The sequence below is a fragment of the Triturus cristatus genome, chromosome 12 (genome assembly GCF_964204655.1).
Source record: "Triturus cristatus chromosome 12, aTriCri1.1, whole genome shotgun sequence".
NCBI classification, from domain to species: domain Eukaryota; kingdom Metazoa; phylum Chordata; class Amphibia; order Caudata; family Salamandridae; genus Triturus; species Triturus cristatus.
Window position 1 is genome coordinate 298308038 of NC_140595.1, and position 22958 is coordinate 298330995.

Sequence of the window (22958 nt, forward strand, 5' to 3'; positions counted from 1 at the left end):
CGAGGACACATCCCTGGCGTACCCCTCTATTTACAGGTATGCATGCTGTTTTTTGCCCCTGATTACCCCACCTGATCTGTGCAAAATTGTCGGCATGGAGATTTATGAACAGGTTTTACAAATAGGGTGGAATACCCTGTTCGTCAAGTACTCTCCAAAGTTGGCTACGGGGAACTAGGTCAAAGGCAGTCCGTAAATCTATAAAAGCAAGATACAGACTGCCCTTGGCCAATAGAACAACCTTCCAGTAAAGCATCATACGTCGAAAAGATTGCTCTATTGTCCTCGTGCCTGATCTGAAGCCAGCCTGAAAGTCTGAGAGAATGCCCTTTTCCTCTACCCACTGCAATATCCTGGTCAAAACCACCTTTCCAGCCACCTTTTGTGAAGTATCTAGGAGACTTATTGGGCGGTAGTTGGCTGGGTCGTTCCGACAGCCTTTCTTAAAAATTGGGACGACCTCAGCACCCTTCCATGAAGTCGGGAAGATTGCCCCTTCAAAACTGGAATTCAATAGGGCAGAGATCAGTTTTCCCCAGTCTTCCGGATTGGTGCGTAGCAAGTCTCCGGGAATGCCATCCGGACCTGCTGCTTTGTTGGGCACAAGACTATTAATCGCCCCCACCACTTCCTTAGATGTAAACAGAAGCACGTCCTTAAAATGGGAAGATACAAGAGGGTGTCGTGCACTCAAACTATCCCCCTCTTCCCGAGCCATTGAATAAAGTTGGGAGAAGTGGTCAACCCACGCACTCTCAGGAACGTTACATGTAATCATTGTGTCCACAGGTTTCTCCCTAGATCTCAATAGGTCCCAAAAACCCTTTGCATCCTTCCTTAAGCTTGCGGCCTTTAGGTCGCACCAGAACTGGTCTTCCCAGTCTGCCTTTGCCTTTATTAAGGCCCTCCTATAATTGCCCCTTGCGGCACAAACCAGGGCTCTATTCTTAGATTTTACTGCCTTTAGTAGTTCCCATTTGGCCACTCGGCATGCACCTGAGAACCACCCGGCTGGACCCTTCCTGCCATCTCTCATATTGGCCCCCTTCCCCGCGTTCTTGACTATAAATAACTCACCTATAGCCTTTGTGGTTTGTACAAAAACTGCAGATACCTCCGGCGCACTGATAGAGGGGGAATCTAAGCGAGGTAGAATGTTAGCTAATATAGATTGTGCCTCCCACATCTTGGCCTCATTGCCGATAAAATTCTTCCATTTCAGGCGCCTGCCACAGTTAGAGGGGCATACTTCGTGTGTTGATTTCCACACATGGGGGATTGAGAGAGGGGAGCTACCCTTCCACAAAGGGGACAAAGATAGGGATAGAGGGTTATGGTCACTGTCGATGGATGGACGGACCTCCATATCCGAAGTTCGGTCCGGGGAGGGTGTCTGGGCTAACTGGCCAATCGAAGATCGTCTATCGCCAAACGGGCTTTGAGATAGCCGCCGTTCGGCCATGTTAATTTCTTTGTCGATAACGTTGGCCACACGGGTGATAAACTGGTCCATGGTGCCCGCCATACCCCCCATGCTCCCCCTCAAACTTTTCCCAGAACAAGTTGACATTGCTGCTACTAAGCCGAGCTTTACATAAAATCACAACAAAGCCCTGGCACAAAATTAGGCAGTGAGTTGCAACGGGGAATAAGTGGTGACAACAGAAAAATATCGAGGCAGGGGGTCCCGAACTATGTCAAGCCTACAACGAGTAGGGAGGTTACCATAGATGAAGTCCAGTAGACACAACCCTAGTCCACATCCACAGCATTGGGCGAATGACCACACAAATCGGTAACAATACCTGGATGGGGACAGATGCGGTAATACCAACGTTTAGAGGGAGGGCCCAGCCCGGCCTCTTCCGGCCACAGACGGTCCGCCCTTTGTCCGGGCTTCGTCCGGCGCGTAGCGGATGATGCTGCGACTTTAATAGGGCGTCCTGAAGAAGAGGCTGATGGGCGGGGAAAAGCACAGGTGCTACTCCACACGGGCTCCTGGGATACGGAGTCCCGTGTAGTGCCTTTACCCCACAGTGACTCCTCCAGACGCGGTAATTAAGGCAGATGGCCCCTCCTGGGGCGACGGCAAAAGGAATCAACAGCTCGGCTCCAGGCAAGGTGAGCAGCGAAGAAGTACTTACTAGGAACTGCATACCCCTGTGATCTTGACTAGCTAATCAGAGCATGTATGCTGGACCTTATTGCGCTCTCTCCCTCTTGATATATAACAGCACACCGAGTTTGCTGGCCAACTAGGAAGGGGATCCTGCCCAAATAACGCGGACTTTGTACTTATAGTTGTTGCTTACAAAAAGCAAGGCTGGCAGTAACTGTGCCTCTTTTTTTCTGCCAGCCTTCTCGTAAGCAGCGATTATAAGTACAAAGTGTGTGTTTAGGCACCGCTTGCAGGTTTTCAAAACATAAATAAAAGGCACTGTCATTTACAGTGCCAATACTTCAAACTCTCGCAAATGCGAGACCTATTGCATTGCAAATGCTTGTTTAAAAAGGGAATCACTCTAGCTCTTTTCCAGTCGTCAGGTATTACGCCTGTGTCGAGGGAGCTCGCACAAATAGCTTCTGGTACACCGGAGCAATAATGTCTGAGATTGACTTTCATATGTGGGGGGTATCGGATCCATTGGGGACCCTGATCTGCAATTAAAAAAAGAGGCATTCACATCCTCCACAGATGGCACCAGAAAAGAAGCCAGTAATGGGTGCTGTGATCGATCTGATGGTTCTTCTAACTCTAATCCTACTGAAATGTTATTCTCCCCCAACAAATTAGTCTGGTTTCTGAGGATTTTCTCTTGAAAAAAAAAAAAAGTCACTCAATCGGGAGCATAGGGACCATAGGTTCCAGAGGAGGGGACGTAACTTTAGGATCAGTAAAGGTAGTTACTATTTTAAAAAACTACCTCCCATCAGTCTCAGCCTCCTTAATGTAATGAGATTAGAAGGTGCTGCGAGACCTCTTAAGGTTTTTATGATAGGATTTCAGGGCCAATTTATAAGTGACTTTATCAGGGTATAGATACACGTGCCGCCACACACTTTCTAATTTCTTGCACGCTGCTCCTTCAGAGTCTTTGTAGCCTTTCTGGAGGCCGAGTTGGGGATTACAAGATCAGCCACCCTCCTAAGCCATGAGCTGATCGCCCGGTCCCCTTCTCTAATGGAGTCCGGGATCTCGAGTTTAGAGTCCAGAAGGGTGCTCCTTAACTAATCCATGGGTACTAAATATCCACGAAAAGACAAAGAAGTAATCCGACCATGGTACTATAAAGGGAGACCCCACTTTTAGTGTTGCATTAGAGTATATGCCATCAATGGTATGGCCAGCTATATGGGTGGTCCCCTTTGGGACTTTCACTGAACTAAAAGAGGCTAAAGCTTCCACTAAGCACATAGTTAAAGGCTTCTCTGACAACTCTAAGGGGATATTAAAATCACCAAGCATGGTGAAGATGGCGTAAGAGATGCATCTAGGGGCTAATACTTGAAGGGGCCAATACTTGATTAATGGATGAGACAATCTGCTGCATATCCTGGGGGGCGATAGACTAATATCCCAGAAAGGCAATGCTGTCCATCAATGGATAAGATAAAGCCCAGGGTTTCTGCTCCTATAACCACCTTTAATTCTTGCCAATGCAAATTGCTTTACTACATGTGGCCCACCTTAACAATTACACATTGTTGCCTGGGAGCCATGGCAAGCTGGGATGTATTGTGGGCTGGTTGACCGTTCCAAGTTCAGACTGAATTTACTGAGCACATCTGCAGGCTCACCATTTCCATCCAGACAATAGATTAAAATGTGGCGCTTCTTGTCAAAGGGGTACAATGAGTCACCATGCAGAGTGGCTTCAGGAGGTATCTCTCCTACCAAGAAAGACAGGACAGCTCTTCGAGGGGGCTGCACTGCATGTGCACACACTAGCTCTCTCTATCAGCCCTGCTGCTTCATTACAGGTATCCTACAGGCTTGGGCAGTCTTAATAGATGGGTTCTTGAAAATCGACAAGCATTTCAGAAGAGGCAGGCAGGATTAATTCATTTTGGGATGCCCCCATGATGAATGACAGTGTATGATGACATAGCCAGACTTATGTAAATTGCTTGTCACTTTCAAAATACCTAATTAAATTGGTCCCGTTCTAGTTGAGGGGTTGTCTTAAATTGCGATAATTCCTGGGCTATCACTAGCTTTGCTGTGTTATATGCCAAGCAAGCTTAAAGAGACAGAGTAAAATAGAATTATGCATTTAGGAGTCCCCCTTTTCATGTGTTTTTTGCTGCTCACTGTTTCTCGGAAAGCCAATGCGGCATGCAGTATTTGGTGTGGTTAGAGCAGGCAACATGGTGTGTCCCTTGTCCGCGAAACAGTCATATAATTTAATAATTGTGCGTGCATTCCTGCCCTGGCAGCCAAAGGCTGCAACAAACCTGGGAGCCGAAGATGCCTAATGGAGGACTCAACATGGTCAGAGGCCATTTCCTTCTAGGTTGCTATGGAAGGAAAGGAATACTGGCATACAATGCTCCAAAATTAGGTTTATAGAGACAGCCTCTATATATTTGATTTGTTTCTTCAATTGATTTGTTGCTCATTATCTCAATTTCTTCTTGGATTGCTCTGGATTTGGTTTGAGGTTGGCATTAGGAAATCTCCTTTTTGCTCCATTCATTTACTGAACCTTGGTTCTAACTTTTCTGGTTAGGTTTTCTTTTGAATGCCATAGAAGTGAGCATTATTTTCTTCCTTTTTTACACATACACTGTCTTGCTCTAGGAACTGGTTTAACCCTCTTCTACTCTGCCCTTTATACAAAGTGCAAGGCCCCTGCAGAGAAGCCATTGGGTGTGACATATGTACATACCATATAAATCGTCTGAAGTCTCTATGGCACTTGATCAATTTGGGTGTTCAGAGGCAGGGTGGTTGCATCAGTCTGCACGAGTGTCAGAGCTTGACAAATGATTTAATACATCCAGAATGTCTTCGAAGAATGAAGTCACCCAATTTCAAACTGAGTTAGGGACTGCCATTGCAGGCAAAGAGCATGTTAGCAAGAAACATATGGTCCATACTGCTGCAGGCTATGGATCGATCCATTGGTAGAAAATATGATACACCTGTTTATTAAGGGATTGTAGAAAGTGATTCACACACAGTGCTATCTCTGCTACAAACAAGCAAAATGCTGAACGTGTTGAAAGTTTGGTGTGAGGTCACCTTACATTTTTCCCTTAACTCTTTTTGCTGGCTGTAGAACTCAATGTACTTTTCCCCTGCTAACCAGGGGTAAAGTGCCCGTGCTCCTCCTTCAACATTTTGAAATTGGTATACTTCTAATTTGCATATATAAATTACATACAAGTCCCTAGTTTTTGGTACAAACGGGACCCGGGGACTGTAAGTTAAATGTCAGTAGTGCACTGAAACACATATTGTGCCATTTTCTACAGTGAGGTTGTAAAACCTGGCTTCAGGCTTACCAGTGTAGCTTGACTACAGCAGTGTAGGAACTGAACTTTCAACATGCCAAAATAAACCCTTTTGACAGATCAGACCTTCCTTTTTAAATATCAATCAAATCAATGTAGTCCCTGTAGTTCACAAGGCAGGGAGCATGGTAATTAAATTTAGGACATGTAGAAATTTACAGTTAACATGTACTTACAGTGACTAGCACCCAAAAGCTTTTTTCACTGTGGCAGTCTTAGCTTTCCCATGTCAAAAACCAGTTAGATTACAATCCTAATACTGTATCTCGGAATGGGACTAGAGAGAAAATAATTAAGCACTAATTTTAATAGCTATCAAAAATCCAATTCAATGGTGAAGTTGGAGTTATAATAAAAATAAAGGAAAAGTAACTTTTAGAAAGTTACCTATTCCCTGCCCGGAGTTTCTGGAGGCTAATTTTACTTTGCGCTCCAACTTCTCCCAGCTAGGGATTAACATTAAAATAGATGTGAAAAAGGTGTGAAATGCCTCCCAGGCAGAGATCTCTCATCTGAACCTCACCGAATATGCAGGGTGGGAGGTGTGGGCATCCCTTTTGACACTGCAGTGTCAAATCAAGCTGGAATGTCCAATTTTGCTTGGTAGGTCTACTGGGTTTACATATAACACTGGGGCACACTTTAAGGGGACAAGAACAGGATGCCAAGACAATTCCTGTGTATCCACGGTCTAGCTGCTGGAAAATCCTGCTTTCTTTTTGCTAGACATCTATCTAGTTTATTGAGGGTACAGCTGCTTCAAACTAAATTTTTGTTGAAAGATGTGAGAAGATACTAGAATTGCCATAATGCCACACACACAGTACTCAGAGCTCAAGTTTAGTTTGGCGGAAGGCTTTCGCTATCTTGAAAATGCCCATAGTGGGTAGTGTTATTGTCCCCAGGGACTCGTACTTCATTGGTTGGGGCGTGCCCAGAACTCAATTTCCATCCACTGGCTTGTGCCTGGCATACAGGTACCATCTCCAGGCACCACTTCAGAACACTGCTGGACAGGAGGAACAGAAGAGGACTGAACCTACTGTCCATGACCTCAGAGGAGCTCAGAAGGACTGGACTTGCTCCATCCTGTACCCAGGACACAGAACTAGGCTCCAAGGGTCATAAGGCTGACCCCTGGTTCAATTTACAGGGATAAAATGAGTTACAAGAAGCCTTTCCTTTAACTGCTCAGCTGAACAGTGGCAACTGGAACCGGACTGGACGCTGCTGTTGGCTTCTGCTCTACACACTGTGGATCTCCCTCTAAGAGCCTCACCTGGCATCAGGGGAGGGGTCGGGAGGCTTTAAAAGTGCACTTGTGTGGTGGATTGGGACGTAAAGGACTAAATCAGAAGGTAAAATATTGGACTAGGACAAACCTGAATGGTGTATTCAACCACCACTCCATCATGGCCTCCCTAAAATTGCACCTAGGTCCCAGTCTACATCGACCATTTAAACTTTATAATTCTAGATGCTATTCCTACTTAAAAATTACACACAAAAAATCGTATCACCAGTTGCCCTTATTTTGTTTCTCAATTTTTGGTGTTATTTTGTTTATTCAATCTTACTCTTTCTAATTCGGCTTGGGATTTATCTTGTTGTGTAATCTGACTTATTACTGATTTGGTATTGCAGAAACACGTTACGCATTGCCCCAAGTTAAGCCTGTCTGCTCTATGTCAAAGCTACCAGGGATAGAACTACGTTTTTATTTAGTGACATTGAGGGTTCACCCTGACAATGGTTGTGATTATTCCAAGAGGGGGATAGTCACCCACTGCAAATAATAATCCAATTTCTTACATTCACTCATTTTCATTTGGCCAATCAAGGAAAGTTTAAGGGACTGATATTTTGTGGTTTTAAGAGAAATTTGTTGATCAGTAGTGCGCCCGACAATTTATGAAGTACTAGGGAAGGCATTGGCTTGTGAGATGCTTTTACCAAAGTGAACTCAGTTGGACCTAGTGGCTTAAATCTTTTCAGACTTGAGAAAAAACAGGGGGCACGAAACAGTGAGCAGATTTCACGTTGTTAAGGAAGGAGAAGAGTGCACCAAGAGATATGGTGGGTAAGGTGGAAAAGGTAGTCGTCATATTGATCAGAATACAGAATTAATATTGGGGTACCTTTTTCGCCAGTAGTCGCTGAGCTTTCTCTAGAAAAGACGGTGCTCTCGTATCAGATGGCCCTACCACTGCAATATTTAGTACAGTGAGGGCTTTTCGGTGTCTGCCATTCCCAGTTTGTGTTTGTTTAGATAATTTACTTTTTACAGATGTATTTTCCAGAGACTGTAGAGCAGCCAGATGTGCTTTGTCATAAACCATAGTTTCTCCGAGAAGGCACGGCATATTTTTATAACATAGAATTTCTGTGTACAAGAGAGATTTGATTTTCCTTTCACAGATACAGGGACTAAACATGTGCCTTATTTAGGTTCATTCAAGTGATTTGGGCACTTTGATAGCAATCAGTCACACTAAATGGCCTCAGGCGGCCAGAACCTAGACGATTCTATACAGGATTCCTGACTACTTGATACTCTATTGTGAGCTGAGATTATGCTGTGGACTGTGAAAAAAGATATGCAAGCAGGTCCAAGCAATGGCCTAAATGAGCTTTCGTACAAAATATTTTTTTAGGATCATTATCAGCTACAAAAGCCATCCCCAACATGGTTAAAGAACAGTATGTGATGTTGTAATGAGATCATGGTTATTCTGGAGTTTTAGTATTGATGTTTTCCCAGTCCTTATAAAAAAAAAGTTAAATTTTAAAAAAAAAAATCACCCGAAAACATGGTGTTCGAATACTAGCAGCCACTAAATTGAATGAAGGAAATTTCTGTCAATTGATCTCAGTTCCAGATGAGTGATTCACTCATTATCAAGAAGCTGGGGTTTTATGTTTCTATACCCAGCATTAGCAAATGTGTTTTAAAAGGTCTGTGTTCGGGATAAGAGTTTCATTGCCCAATGTGGACATATGTACACATGGGGACAACTACACGAAGCAGTTTTCTTTGGGCCCAAACCATCCAGTAATTTACTGTATTGTTGGAAGGACCTAGGTCTTTGTTGCAGACATCAGTTTGAGGTTTGCATATATAAATGAAGTTCACCCACCGCTGCAAAATAAAGTAGTGTCTGAACTGTAAAGTTAGATTATTGGCAAGCTTCACTTTTGGTGTCATCTGTGCAAGCAGAGGTATAACTTATGCAGGAAATTATAGGGCAAAAGACCAGGCTGGTCAGAAGGTCAGATAAGACAATACTGGTCAAGAGTCCACATAAAAGAGGCTCAACCTCACTACTCAAATACTTAATCTGACTGAAATGCAAAGTTAACTCTGCCCATGACTGAAGGTGAAATGTGCTGCTTGATGCAAATGTAGGGATTTGAGTGCAATACTTGCTGAAAGAGCGGAGCACTTTTAGTGGCATTCCAATTTCTACAAGCTTGCAGTAGTAAAAGAAGCAGTGGTTGAACCATCTTCTCCATGCCCCCTACCTTACATGACAAAAGATGACCTAAAAGAAAAAACAATTCTATCTCCTTTCATTTATCATGGGCCTACAAGTAGGGACAACAGCCCCCTAAATGCAGCAAGTACCCCCCACCCCTAAGGGAATCATTATCAGCTAAAAAGTCTTTCATATTTGTGAGGTGGCCTGACCCAGTAGCACTCGTGCTTCCAGTCAGATTAAGGATGGCAGGAATCTTAATGTGCCCTCTGCACATTATGTAATGCGGGCTATCATTCCGCATTACGCCACAGATACTACTGCCTATGAGCTGGCCTCCTTGCATGGCAGGATTTCATCTACCTTCGGTTAAAGCATCCCCTCCACCTCTTCCCTAGCATCAACCCTCCACCAATACGTGCTGAATAGCTTCTGACCTATCTCATGGCGCAGCATCCCTTCCAGCCAGTACTGGCGAGCGCCTGACAGGTTAATGGTCAAGGTGGGACGACTGTTCTCAACCATCATCACAGCCTGCGAGAGAAGATCCTCTGTGAGCTGCACCACAATCTGCCAAAAGAAAAAAAGTAAGACAGAAAATAAGTACATATCCCATCACCAGCCATGAGTAAGAAATAGCGACAAAGAGTAAAGGTACAGCCTACAACCATAAAGACAGAGAAAAACATCAGCATGGTGGAGAGGAAGATAGAAGGAAAAAGAATAAGCAGTCAAAAGTGTAATCCACTGCAGAAGAGAGGATGAAAGGGTGACAATGAAGATATGTCCCAAAGACACCCGTCATGGTGCTCCTAATGAAGGAACCATTCCATTTTTGTGCTCTCACAGCGAAATTAAGAATTTGTGAGAATAGAGACTCAGAGAATGAAGAGCGCCTTCCAGGGAAGGAAGTCAGTATAGTGGTCGCTTAAAAGAATGCAACCTGGGAAGATGAAAAGCAAATTTTAGCTTTGAGGAGCCACACAGCTGCAAGAGTTAGCATCTTTTGTCTAGTTCCTACTGAGCACCATCAGCACAAATGCAAATAATATGTAAAGTCAGAAGTCTTCACGAACCCTGAAACAAAATTTATCATAAACGTAAGAGGCAGCAAACATTGAATGACACATGAGAGCTCAGCTACAAAACACCTTGCAAAATAAGTGGGGAAGAGGGCAGATTGGGCAAGGGAAGTGAACTCACCCTGCCTTCAACAGTCCAATGACTAACCAAATCGATGGAGACGGAACCCCATTCCCACTAGAGGACATTTTGAAGGCACAGAGGAAGTAAAAGGCCATACCTCGCCAGTACAGCCCTCCTTCAACATGTACTTCCTAATATTGGTCCAGATCTGACACTTGCTCAGTCCGTTCCCTCCGGTGGCTACTTCAAAACTCTCATAAGTTCCATATTTTTCAAGGACTGCATGTAGGATACGGATAGCCTGTGTGGACAAAGCAGAGAGGTCAGACTGTGTGACAAGCAGTGGAAGAGACAGAATGCTCCACATTCCATACACAAAGTACTTGGCATGAATGTAAACAGATGTGTTACCACTTGCACAGCCCACTTCTCCACAAAAAAGGTAATAAAAAAAAGATTTAGCTCACTATTTCACATGGGACTATAGTTTCCATAGCAATAAACATGTGCAATCGCTGTGTGATCTTTTTACAACAAGTTTAATATTAACAGAATAAAGTTCTGAATGTGAAAGTAATTATCATGTTTTATGAACAATGCACCAGAATCAGTGGTTTCCAACCTGCGGCCCAGGGAACCCTGGGGGACCGCGACGCATACTCAGGGGGTCCGCTGGCGCTTAGAAAATTAAATAATATTAACAGCGTGCTACATAAATAAAGAAGTAAAATGTAAATGTTTTAAATGTTCTATAAAAAGGTGAAGGAATTTGAAATTGGAGGCTAAAAATAAAGTTGGTATTCCCAGATGATTCATGGGAGCAATGCAAGTGTATTGAACAGAAAATATAGTATGGGTGATTTTTGCGTATTGTTGTGCTTTTCAAGTCATCAAAATTGCTTATACCGCAGTCTCAGGATTCTAATACTGGCTCACTGGGGGTACCAGAGTTCCAATAATGGTTCAGTCGGGGTCCCCGGACTCCAGCAATGATTAAATGGGGGTCCACAGAAGTCAAAATGTTAAGAACCATTGCGTACATGTTAAGAAGCAGACTGAAAATCTAAGATCTCAAAATTCTACCTATGAAACAGACTGACTTCACTCACACTGCCCTAGAGACACCAACTGATCTACAACAAGCATTTACAATGCAACGGTCTCGGTATTGTTAAAGTTAGAGCTATTGGCATTGTAAATGGCAATGCCTTTTATTTATGTGTTGGTTTTTAAAACATAAATAAAAGGCATTGTCATTTACAATGCCAATAGCTCAAACTCGCGTGAATGCGAGACCTATTGCATTGCAAATGCTTGTTATTCCTGTTTTAGAGAGGGGTTACCTTTGCAGTTCATTGGCCTGTTCCTATTGAAGAGGACCGAGACACATTGCACATGGTTTGTCTCTGTCTAGAGTGAGAGAGTGATTGAGTGAGCAAACAATGATAGACTGCAGAGTGGCCCTGGGCTTGAGATTCATTCAAGCATTCCACTGATCACTTTATTCTTTTTGTTCTTGATACACAATGAGGCCTCACATGAGCTCTGTCAATGTTCTCCTCACCACCCACTTAATATTATATGAATCCGACCTATTTAACTACCCTGTGCCAATGCAGACCCCCCCCCCACCCCTCCCCCCATTCCTAATCTTAGTTTCAGGACTCTTCCTCTCGGTTTTCCTTTCTCACCCAGACATACCCCTTCGTCTAGCCAGGCTGACCTGCAGCGGTCCTCACTGCCCCCACCCCTCCCAAATTGTCATAGAAATGAATAGGCATCGCCTGATATCAAAATGACACCCTTTTTAAGAACATTCATAACATTTTACTGAGAATGTGGCGAAATATCCGGAGCTGGGAATGTCGGTGTGCAGAAAGCGCTGCTACAAGTGCGCAAATGGAGGTGCCCTGTGCATATGTATCTTGAGGGACATGTCGGGAAGAGTATGCACCCGAGAAACCCAATGAACCGAGGCTGGCCACCCTCTGGGACATGCACCCGAGAAACCAGGCCACCTGGCCACCCTCTGGGACAGGTCCCCAATCCTCGGTTCCAGCAGAACACACAGACCGCTTGTACTGGCGCTGGGAGCGCGGTGCCGGAGTAAAGAAAACACGCATTCTTGCAGGGCTGAGGCGACATGTAACAAAGGCTGCTTTTAACGCCGTCCCACGAGAGGAGCGGGGCAGGCAGTGAGCACAGTACATGTCAGATGTATGCAATACTTATAGATACATCAAAGCAGGGTAGATACAGCCAAAGTTTGACACAACGATTTTTGTAGTCCGTATGCAATGTAGAGACGAGCATTAACTACAATATCAATTTGATAATATTATTTACTTATTATAAAGTGCCGAGTTATCAATTTTGCAAAGTTGAGCGATATTACCACTCACCAAGTCATTGATCACATTAGAAGAGTATCGATTTTATTTCATACTGTTAAAAGAACGTAGAATACCACCACACCAAAAAACAAAATGGAATTAAACACGTTTGTTTCGTTCAGATTTTTGTTTTCAGACTCAGTTCTTTTTTTTTAAATACACGTCCTTTTTTATTCTTCGGGGCAGCAGTTTGTACAATGATGACATATGCCAGAGTGAAACAGCCACAATATAAAATTTTAAAATGTGAAAAATCCACATTACCCCATTTGCATCACAAACTATTAACAAAACGTGCCCGGTTGTTATATTGAGAAGAACAAAAATGTTTCAAAAGTTGGACCGACCAAGTTTAACTATTTCCATATCTCCTAAAAAAGGGGATTATGGAGGAGATATCGAATTAACGGTTTAAATGCGCATATCAGCTCTGTGGAGTAAAAAAACACAATTCGCCTGTTTCCCACGGTGGGTTATAGGAGCGCGCCTTTCAACCATGGATGTGTGTTTGTTTTTGCAAGATGACGTGTTTAAATAAAAGCCAGGCTGGTCTCTTCGCCCAGCTTCACCTCTTCTCCCCAGGGCTCGCACCTTCTTTCCAAAAGCCATCGCTCTGCGTGAATGGTGAGCAGGAGGATGGCTGGAAGGCAATACAGCCAAATGCTCTCCTGACACATTTCAAAGAGAAGACGCGCTGCGAAAAGAAACACCTTTTCCGAGGTTGGCACTTCAGCCAAATGACCCCTAATTAACCTTAACGAGAGGTCTGATTTCCAGCCTTCTGCTCCCACCGCCGAACGGGGTGTTTGATGTGAAGTGTGGAGCGTGTCCCTTTAACTCATGCAACTCCCCCCCCCACCCTCACCTCACTCCGACTTTTCAACGGGCAGGAAACATTCCCCAGGAACAATAAGGCGCAACAAAAATAGACCCTTCCGTGCTCAAAAGGCATCGCATTTTGGTGTGCCGCCTGCAGGGACCTAGCCGTTTGCTTCTGGGGTCGTCCAACTATTTAGTCGCAGAGACGGGGCATGTGGGGTTCACAGGGTGTCACAGCGACCCCTGTACCCTGCAAGGTAAAGAGTAGAAAGAGCTAGTTCGTGCGGCATTACACTTTTAACCAACATCCCCCCTCGCAAACTATGGCAGAGACTCGGGGGCAAAGCACGTACGATTCTGACACGCCAAACGAAAACACAAGGGCTGGCCCAATTAGATGGGTTATTTGGTGTTCTGACTACTAATAAAAACGAAATACACCATTTGTCTATAAGCATTCGAGTGTTAGTAAAGTTGTGTTAGCATCATCCGCTCTCCGAAAGTGCTTCACAAATGTAATATACCATACAGGAAATCTTCAGTTAAACACAACTATATAGTTAAAACGATTCCCGCGTTAACTGAATGAGCAGTTAACGTAACCTGTTGACTAACTGGCGAGCACATTGTTGTGATCTCTGAAGGGAGACACCAGGAGCCAGGATGTATATTTAAGTCTTCTTTATTATCTCTAGTACAGGTCACATCTGTCTTGACTCCAGCCAGCCTAGTGTGGTACCATCCCATCCTCGTCGCCAAAATAATGTTGTGATCTCTGAAGGGAGACACCAGGAGCCAGGATGTATATTTAAGTCTTCTTTATTATCTCTAGTACAGGTCACATCTGTCTTGACTCCAGCCAGCCTAGTGTGGTACCAGTCATGTACCAGCCATACACCAGCCCCACCAGGAGCAGCCTGCCTAGCTGCTCAGCCCATCTCCAACTGTCATCCACACATCCACTCAGGCACCCAGGCATTCCACGCATCACAGTCACACCAACATTCCATTACCATCTTTCACTCTGGCTGAGCAGCTAGGAGGACCTAGGCTGATTACACATACATGCAATACTTAGGATATAACACACATGTATTGAGGATTCCCGAAAATATTGTGGGCAGGTATTTAACTAGTCCCACATTGAGTCTTGCTGGGGGAGGGGCTGGGCCGTGCTTTCTATGCAGGCTGCGTTTTGTTCAGACAAGCTTACTGCAGCAGGTCACGGGACAAAGACCACATAAATAGCATCTGGGGATTTTCAATTACAGGCCCTCACCCAGCATGCCTGCACTGTAATCTCTACCAGAAGAGGCCCAGGCCTCTCTATTTTCAATAATTCACACACTGTCAGGCGCGCAACACCCATTGGGCTCACCGGGCTTCAGCCCCCCCCGTGATGTGCGTCAGCCCGGCTGAGATAGCCTCGCGGGCTGGCGTCCGTCTGATTGCAGCCGCACCCGAGTACTTAACAGGTCTTTAAAAGACCATTTACTCGTTAATGAGGCTTTTGTTGTGTGTTCACCCCTTCTTACAGCCACTCTGCCTATGGCTGGAAGACTTAGCCCCCGGAAATCTTTTTCAGCCCCCCCGAAATCTTTTTCAGCCCCCCCCGAAATTTTGCTCTAGTTGCCCGCCTGCACACTGTGTACACATAACATGACAATACGGGCATTCATGCCGCCGCCTGATTCGCAGATCAAAGCCCCCGAATGGCCAGCTGTAAGCATGCTTACTGCTGAATAATTCATTCTTTTCACGGGCTTGAAAAACGCTCAGCGGGTCTTGGCAGGCAGGCGCTCTTTCCTATGTGCTATGCTCAACTAAAAACCTAAAAAGAATCGCAGTCCGCAAACTGAGAAACAGATCCAGCGCTTTAAATGTGTATTTACAAGTATTCAGTCGCCGGCTTCGAAAGCACTCCACGCAGCACACTGGTTTCGCTGAAGTTCGACACTGCACTTGTTGAGAACTGTTGTCGGTCGGCGCTGGTGGTTTGCCACGTCGTGATATTAAGATCTCCCTGGGTGTCAATCACAACTAAACACAGCACGGTAAACTAGCCATGACCCCCATGCGCAGCAAGCGGATGCTGCTTACCAACTGTTGGGCTGTTTGTTTCAACGCTCCTTTGTCTCTCATTCAACAAGGCAGAGCAAAAGGCACACCACCGCCTTTCTCTGAGGTCAAGAAGAAATGCCTCGGAGAAACGCAGTGTCCTTTTCGGATTCGGGGGCGTGTTTGTCTTTTCTCTCTTCCAGCCATTGGCTGGAGGAGAGAATGAGACTTTCTTTAAAAAACACGCCCCCCAATCCGAAAAGGACGGGGCCTAATCGGAGTGACTGACCTCTTCTCCAGTGGCTGGCCAGCATTTACGAGGCCAGCCAATGGAGAACAGGGGAGAAGAGGGGAGGGTTCAAGCCCCTCTTCTCCAAGTCATAAAATCTCCGACTTCCGGTTCTGCCTTTCGGCAGACCGGTAGTCCTCGACCTAAAAAGTGTAGTACAGTAAATGGCCCAGCACAACAAAATGCACCTTAAGGACCCCAGATACCCACTTGTGTCACTTTTTACATTCTACTAGTCTCACAATCAATTGAAACAGTGTGAAAAAGAAATTATATATATGTGTATGTATGTATATATTATCTACTGGCGGTCGCCAGTAGATAGTTAAAGTTAGGACCGAGTTCCCATAGGAAATCTGAAAATTCTATTTTGAATAACTTTGGCGCCGGTTGACTTATCTTCGTGAAATTTTCAAAACTAATGGGGCGCTCCACTCAGCTCCTACCCTGAAAGTCTCGGGGTGATTCGTCAAGCGGGGGCTGAGAAAAAAGGGGGGTCCCAAAACGCGTTTTCCCCATGCATTTTCCCATAGGACCTTTAATCGAAGGTACAGCCCGAACGGCTGAACAGAATTACTTGAAATTTGGCAAAGAGGTAGTCCTCAGGTCAGGCATGTGCCTTTTGCATATATGGTGTCAATCTGTTCAGTAGTTAGTGAGAAAATTGCAGTTAAAAGTACATAAATATCTATATGCGCGCACCGTGCCCGCACCAAATGTCCGCGAGCGTAATTCTGATTGGTGGTTAGATGTCAGTCAACATTCCAATCGGCCGAAATCAGGAAGTGTCGGACGCCATTTTGTGTGTGACAGTGAAAAAGAAAGGTGGAGAACCTGAAAAGGGGGCAGTGTAGAGAGTTCCTGACCCCCTAGCCTTTGTCAGGGGGTCCCTGAAGGACCCCGAAGGGTGAAAAAAACATTTTATTTTTTTCCCAAAAAATCGCGGGGTGCGCGCACGGTGTCGGAGGCCATTTTGTGTGTGACAGTGAAAAAGAAAGGTGGAGAATGTGAAAAGGGGGCAGGGTAGAGAGTTCCTGACCCCCTAGCCTTTGTCAGGGGGTCCCTGAAGGACCCCGAAGGGTGAAAAAAACATTTTATTTTTTTCCCAAAAAATCGCGGGGTGCGCGCACGGTGTCGGAGGCCATTTTGTGTGTGACAGTGAAAAAGAAAGGTGGAGAATGTGAAAAGGGGGCAGGGTAGAGAGTTCCTGACCCCCTACCCTTTGTCAGGGGGTCCCTGAAGGACCCCGAAGGGTGAAAAAAACATTTTATTTTTTTTTCAAAAAATCGCGGGGTGCGCGCACGGTGCGCGCACCGTGAAAAACCCTTAGAAAAAAACAAACATTTTAAACTGTTTATAAGTTTATAGAAGATATTAACTATGCTGTTCAACTTTATCCAAATAAAAAAAAAAAGAGCTGAGCCATTCCATATTACAGGATACAGTCAATCTATAACTATATACATAGGTAGTTTATTGTAAAATAAATATATAAAAAATATAATACATACATAAATCAGCATTTAAAAAACCTTACAAATTCACTGAAAAAACCATAGGTTTCACACACGTTATAATTAGGAATTAGCATTTAAAAAACCTTGCAAATTCACTGAAAAAACCATAGGTTTCACACATGTTATAGTTAGCTGGACATTTCACTTGTACAAAACCATTGAAATTCCCCCGTTATAGTTAGTTCAGCTAACTATAACTCGCGCGACCGCAATCCACTGCTGATGACGTCACATGTCAGTGATGTCATTTGAGATGTCATCAGTGATGTCATTTGAGATGTCATGAGTGATGTCACTGACCATGTCATGAGTGATGTAATATGTCACGTCATCAGCAGTGCATTGCGGGCGCGCGAGTTATAGTTAGCTGAACTAACTATAACGGGGGAATTTCAATGGTTTTGTACGAGTGAAATGTCCAGCTAACTATAACATGTGTGAAACCTATGGTTTTTTCAGTGAATATATATATATACACACACACACACACATACATGTACACATACATATACACATATATAAAACACTACACAACAGCATAGGATCACAAGAGTTGGTGTGAAGACCGAGTAGAACCAACATTTCCGAAATGGAGTGTGAGGCCAAGTCGCAGTAAACGAGAATAAGAATTTTTGGACCAAAGTACATAACACTTTCAATCCCACTCGCTTTGCATATTGGTTGATGTCACTATGAGCAATAATCTTATGCCTAAAAACTTAGATTAATGGTAGAATGTTTCATTCCCTAAATTGTGTACACCCAGCGTGACCAACCTTACTTTTGAAAAAAACAGATCTTCTACCTTTTTCATAGAGAGCTATTCAATAACCAAATAAGGTACAATTGCATGCAGTTTTAATTTAAAGTGGCATGAATCATGTGCACTAGTCGCAATATAGATATGAAACTAGGCTGTGGTTAAATGATAAGATTGTAAATAGGCAAATACGACTATCAATATCCTATCAAATGGTTGGGCCATCATTTTTGTCATATTGTAATTATCACTCAAGTTTCTTAATGTGATACGATTATTAACTTTTAAACAATATACCTTTAATTAAGTTTATGGGAATAGCAATGCAGAATAATAAGCTGATATAAATATTGCTCATCTGCTAAGGACAAGAAGAAGTAATTGAAGAGTTAATCAAAATAAACAATTCATGAGACTTTGTAATGTAATGTTTTTGAGTAACTTTACAGCTATAAGAATGTGGATTTAGCCTGTGAACTTGATGCAGCTGTAATAAGTGGTAATAAGAAGGAGAATTTACAAAATTACATTGTGCATGAAGAATACATTCAACTGTGTCCACTCTACGATCAAAGGAAAGAATAAATCTATGAAAGAAATTTGAAGTTTGAATAACCTGTATTCACATGTATACTGTTAGCATTTGCTAATAGGTACACTGTATGGTGCCTTTTAGAAATGCCCTTGATGTAATAAAACAGTAAAGAAAAAATAAAGTGATAGGCAGACAGCTTAATATGATCTGCAAGTGATGCAATCAAAAGTTTGTGTTGGTCAAATTCAGCGACATGAAAATCAGTGTCTCAGAGTCTACAGAGAAGAGTAATAGGTTTTGGAAGGGAGGTTATTTGACCGTGTGTCTTAGATACAAGCAGAGTGGTTGCCTTTTTGTGAGTTCCAAATAGTTAAGGTAATGCCACATTGCTTCATGTCGGCACTCAAGTGTATTTTCAATATATTTATTTAGTTTCAGTTGAAGTAAGTGAAACACCATCTCCCAAGCAGGTAGTCAAAAAGAAACAAAAAACACAACAAAAGAGAAGAGACAAGGGAGTGAGCCTCCTCTGACTCCCCTCACAAAAGCATCTGAACTCACAAAAAGAGAAGGACTACAAAATTCATCAAATGAGCTACCCCCATGTCTCTATCCTAAAAGAATCAATATAAGGAATTGGTTGAAAAAGATAGATATAGAAGGGATAGAAGGGAAAATCAACAAATTTCATAATACTGACCTCACCCACTATATAGTGGTATGCTTCATCATAGGGCCGCTGTCAACGCCAAGGTGCAGACCAACACACTAGGCGGAGCGCTGATTTCTTTGTGAGGTGAAAGAAAGAGAAAGAAAAACAGACAAGAGGGAAGAGTTTCCCTAATGAGGGACCACTAGTGCAGAAGGAAAGCGAGATAAAACTGCCTAAGGAGGTACCAGCTGTACTCCTTTATTATTGGTCCCCCTCGACAGGATTAAAAATCAAATGAAGGGTGTACAGGAGATGTTACCATTGCTTTACCCCATCTGCCATTACCAACATGTTTCAGCCATTTTATATTGTCCTACTGGGTCACTGTCCTTCTTCAGGGTACAGATCCCTCCTGAGAATGGTCTTTGCCAAAGTCTGACCGATTAAGCAGAGGTTAAATTAACCTTACTTGTTCATCGTAACACATTCGCCAATAGCATCAGAGTTTTATAACTTAGTCTCTGAACCCGGGACCATTGTGGGAATACCGCCCTGTTGTCACACATTCGTCAAGGGTCGATGTTTCTTGTATATGTCACTCCGTGTCCACGGACGAGAATTTTGTAGTCCTTCTCTTTTTGTGAGTTCAGAGTCAAAAAGAAACACCAGGACTAAAAGCATTGAGGTCAACTAGTAATGGAACAACTGCAAATAACAGTTTCAACCTGAAATATCATGTGTCACTGTAGTGTCTAGGCTCCCCCATGTGCTATACCAACTCCGCTTCTAGCTAGGCCTCCCAAACCTTCTTATGTACTGTCCAGGTCCTCATCCGTTGCACACCCAAGGGTTGCCATGACTCCCCATTTTGGTCAGTCTCTCAGACTACTCCTATAATTTATGGGTCCATCCCTTGATTGTGGTTGTAACTCCCCTGGCAAGACTATCAGATCACTGGATGGCTCAGAAATATCATCTTCTACCCAGTCTACACGTGTCCAGTTACCTTCATAATCATCACAATAAATCACTTACTAGCCTAGCTTCAACATAATAGCCTTTGTCTAATTGATGCTCAAGATTCTCGCAAACAAGAATGTAATACTAACCCCCTACCTCTCTCTTCTAATACACTTCTCACAATTCCCTAATTCAGCTCTGCAATGCTTTTTCCTATACTCTTATCCAATCCCCCTCTCCCATGCGGACTCCTCAGTCTACACTTTTGACTTGCTATCCTCACTCCCTGTCTCACTTCTCCCTTTAAATACTCCTAGTTCTCTAACTCCACTCAACGCCCTACCCCAGCTAACCCATATGCCCATTTCTTTTCCCACCTTTCATATCCAAGCTTTCTATACTGTATGAACCCCACTTCACTCAACACCTTCAGGCCTCACTAAAATCCAACTTGTTGACCTCGCTACCCCCTCAACTATCCCTCTGACCAGTCCCACTTCTTTAACTCAACTGCATACCCCAACCTCGCTTACCCCCACCCACCTGCACTCTATTCCCTACACACCATTTTGAGCTACCTCCCTCAGGCATACACTGTGAACCATTACCAATCACAAAAGCACCTCCTCAACTACTACCTTCCTCCTTCACATATGGAAGCCCCAACCACAATATCTATCATAGACTGAGATACAAACTATCGATCGAGCTCTCGTGGTCAGTTAAGAAATTTTACCCAACTCTCACATTCACACTCTCCCCTATCAACCCTACTAATATTGCTTCAATCTGTTTCTTCTACCCATAATTACTCTTCCATTCTCTCCTCTATTAACTCCCCTCATTGCTATCCCACAGTATAGCTATCACCTTTTACACTAATCCAGTAAAGTAATTATCAAAACATTAGAACAACTTCATGAACCTTGTGACAGATCATGCTAACCGCTTCTGCTGGCTCACCGGCCAGATTAGCAACACACAAGAGCAACAGGAACTGTAATATGAAATACAATCTGAGCTACACCAGGACCTACATGCTAAACTACAACCTGAGCAATTTAAGGTGTCAAAAGGGGTGTATATATATATATATACACACACCTTTAACGGCGCCTGTGCCCCACGTCCTACCACAGGACTGCACAAGTATAAATCTGAGAAATCTTAAACAGTAATAGTTACATACAGGGCCCAAAAGTGCCCTAAACAAAACGTCAATAATTAGGTCAATAGCTGCTCAGTGAAGACCATATGATCAAAAGGCAGTGCAACTGGAAATATAAATACAAAAACTAGAATCCAGATCCCCCAAAAAGGTTGATGAAAATGCTCAATCCATGACAAAAAGCAGCTAAAAGACAATACAGTATATACAAAATCACCATCAAAATTACCAAGAGGTTCCACTCTGCTCAACACACCTCTAAGGCATATCTGAGGTTACATGTCCAACCAAAGAACTATTCAGAATTCCACAAACACACACGCAGTGTGAAAGTAGAAGACACTTGGGGGCACTGTGATACAGTAGCAACTCAAGTTATGATCATTCAACTTACTAATGCAAAAAGAAACCATTGACCTAATTAATGCCACTAACATGGATGACTTTCCAGTGGACCTTTGCTTGCAAAACATTTTCAAATAAAATATTTTTAAGTCCTCTGCTGCCATTCCGCTGAGAGAGGTCAACTTCTCCCTACCAACTAGTGAATTACCAAAAAACCTGAAAACATTATATATTAAACCTATCCTAAAGTATCAAGTACTCAACCACTCTGACCCAGGTGATTATAAGCAAATAGCTATTGTGCCCTTCGGTAAACTCATTGAAAAAGCAGCCTTTGATCAGATAGCAACTTTTATGAAACCATATTTACAAAATATCTCTGTGTTGTACCAAGATGTACAAGCCTACTTGCCAGCAAGAGCCATAGCCTCATTATGACTTTGGCACGTGCAGGCAAGAAAGTTAGAATCCTCTTAGCTCAGAGAAGCTTCTACTGTGCATCTCTTTCGCGAGGTCCTTTTGACTGTTTTCTCATGAGAACAAGTGACATCTGCCTCAGCTCTTATTTAAAAAGTTTCACTCTGGATCATGCAACTCCCTCCTCTGCTAATGTGAAGAAAATTTTAAGAAGTACTGCTAAATCCAGATATGCTCAATAATGTTGTGAGAGCAAAACACATGTGTTTTTTTTTTTATTTTGTTAGAAGGTGGTTCTGACACTATGGGCCGCCCGGATTGTTCGCTTTTTGAGCACCTAATTGTTGAGCTTTTACTGTGGGGGAGCCTCATAAGTTGGGACTCGCCCACAGTGAACTCAGGATGTAAGAGACTGCATGGGGATTTTACTGGTGTCCCCCTGGCTTGACCAGGCCACTGCGCAGCAGCTGGAGTAAGGGACACAGGGCTGGTTCCATGCAGACACGCGTGTGCACACGTGTACGGGCTGCGCAGGGGAGATTCCTAGCGTACGCAGTCCAGGAGCAGCTACAAAGTGAATGGTGTGGCCGGACTTATGCAGAATTGGGTTGTGACATGGAATAGGCTTTATACACTGGAAAGAAACATGCCAGGGAAAGTCAGTGTGTCTTAGTGTTTTTTACTTCATTATTCCCCTATGGGAATGTGGAGCCAGGGGCTAGATTAACTTCCATTAGGCCTACAGATTCCAGACACACACTTAGGTCCACTGTAGCGTATGTGAAAAGAAGTATTCTGCAGAGTCCAAAGTCATATTTGTACTGCTTTTGGGTCATCCAGAACTGTCATATTTCTCTGAGCCAGCCATGACCAGACCCAGGCTGATGGCTGACCTCAGCTGGATGG

At 43.6% G+C, this 22958-nt stretch overlaps 1 protein-coding gene across 2 annotated transcripts in view; it reads right to left on the reverse strand.

Moving 5' to 3' along the window:
- The window catches only part of MATCAP1 (microtubule associated tyrosine carboxypeptidase 1), a 153189-nt gene that overhangs the window by 91998 nt on the left and 38233 nt on the right, over positions 1–22958 (reverse strand). For both annotated transcript variants that reach the window (XM_085639170.1, XM_085639169.1), the window contains exons 3-4: positions 10297–10440; positions 9431–9563 (exon numbers count right to left, since the gene is read on the reverse strand). In XM_085639170.1, the coding sequence (XP_085495296.1) occupies positions 9431–9563; positions 10297–10440 (277 nt within the window). The remainder of the gene's footprint in view (positions 1–9430; positions 9564–10296; positions 10441–22958) is intronic.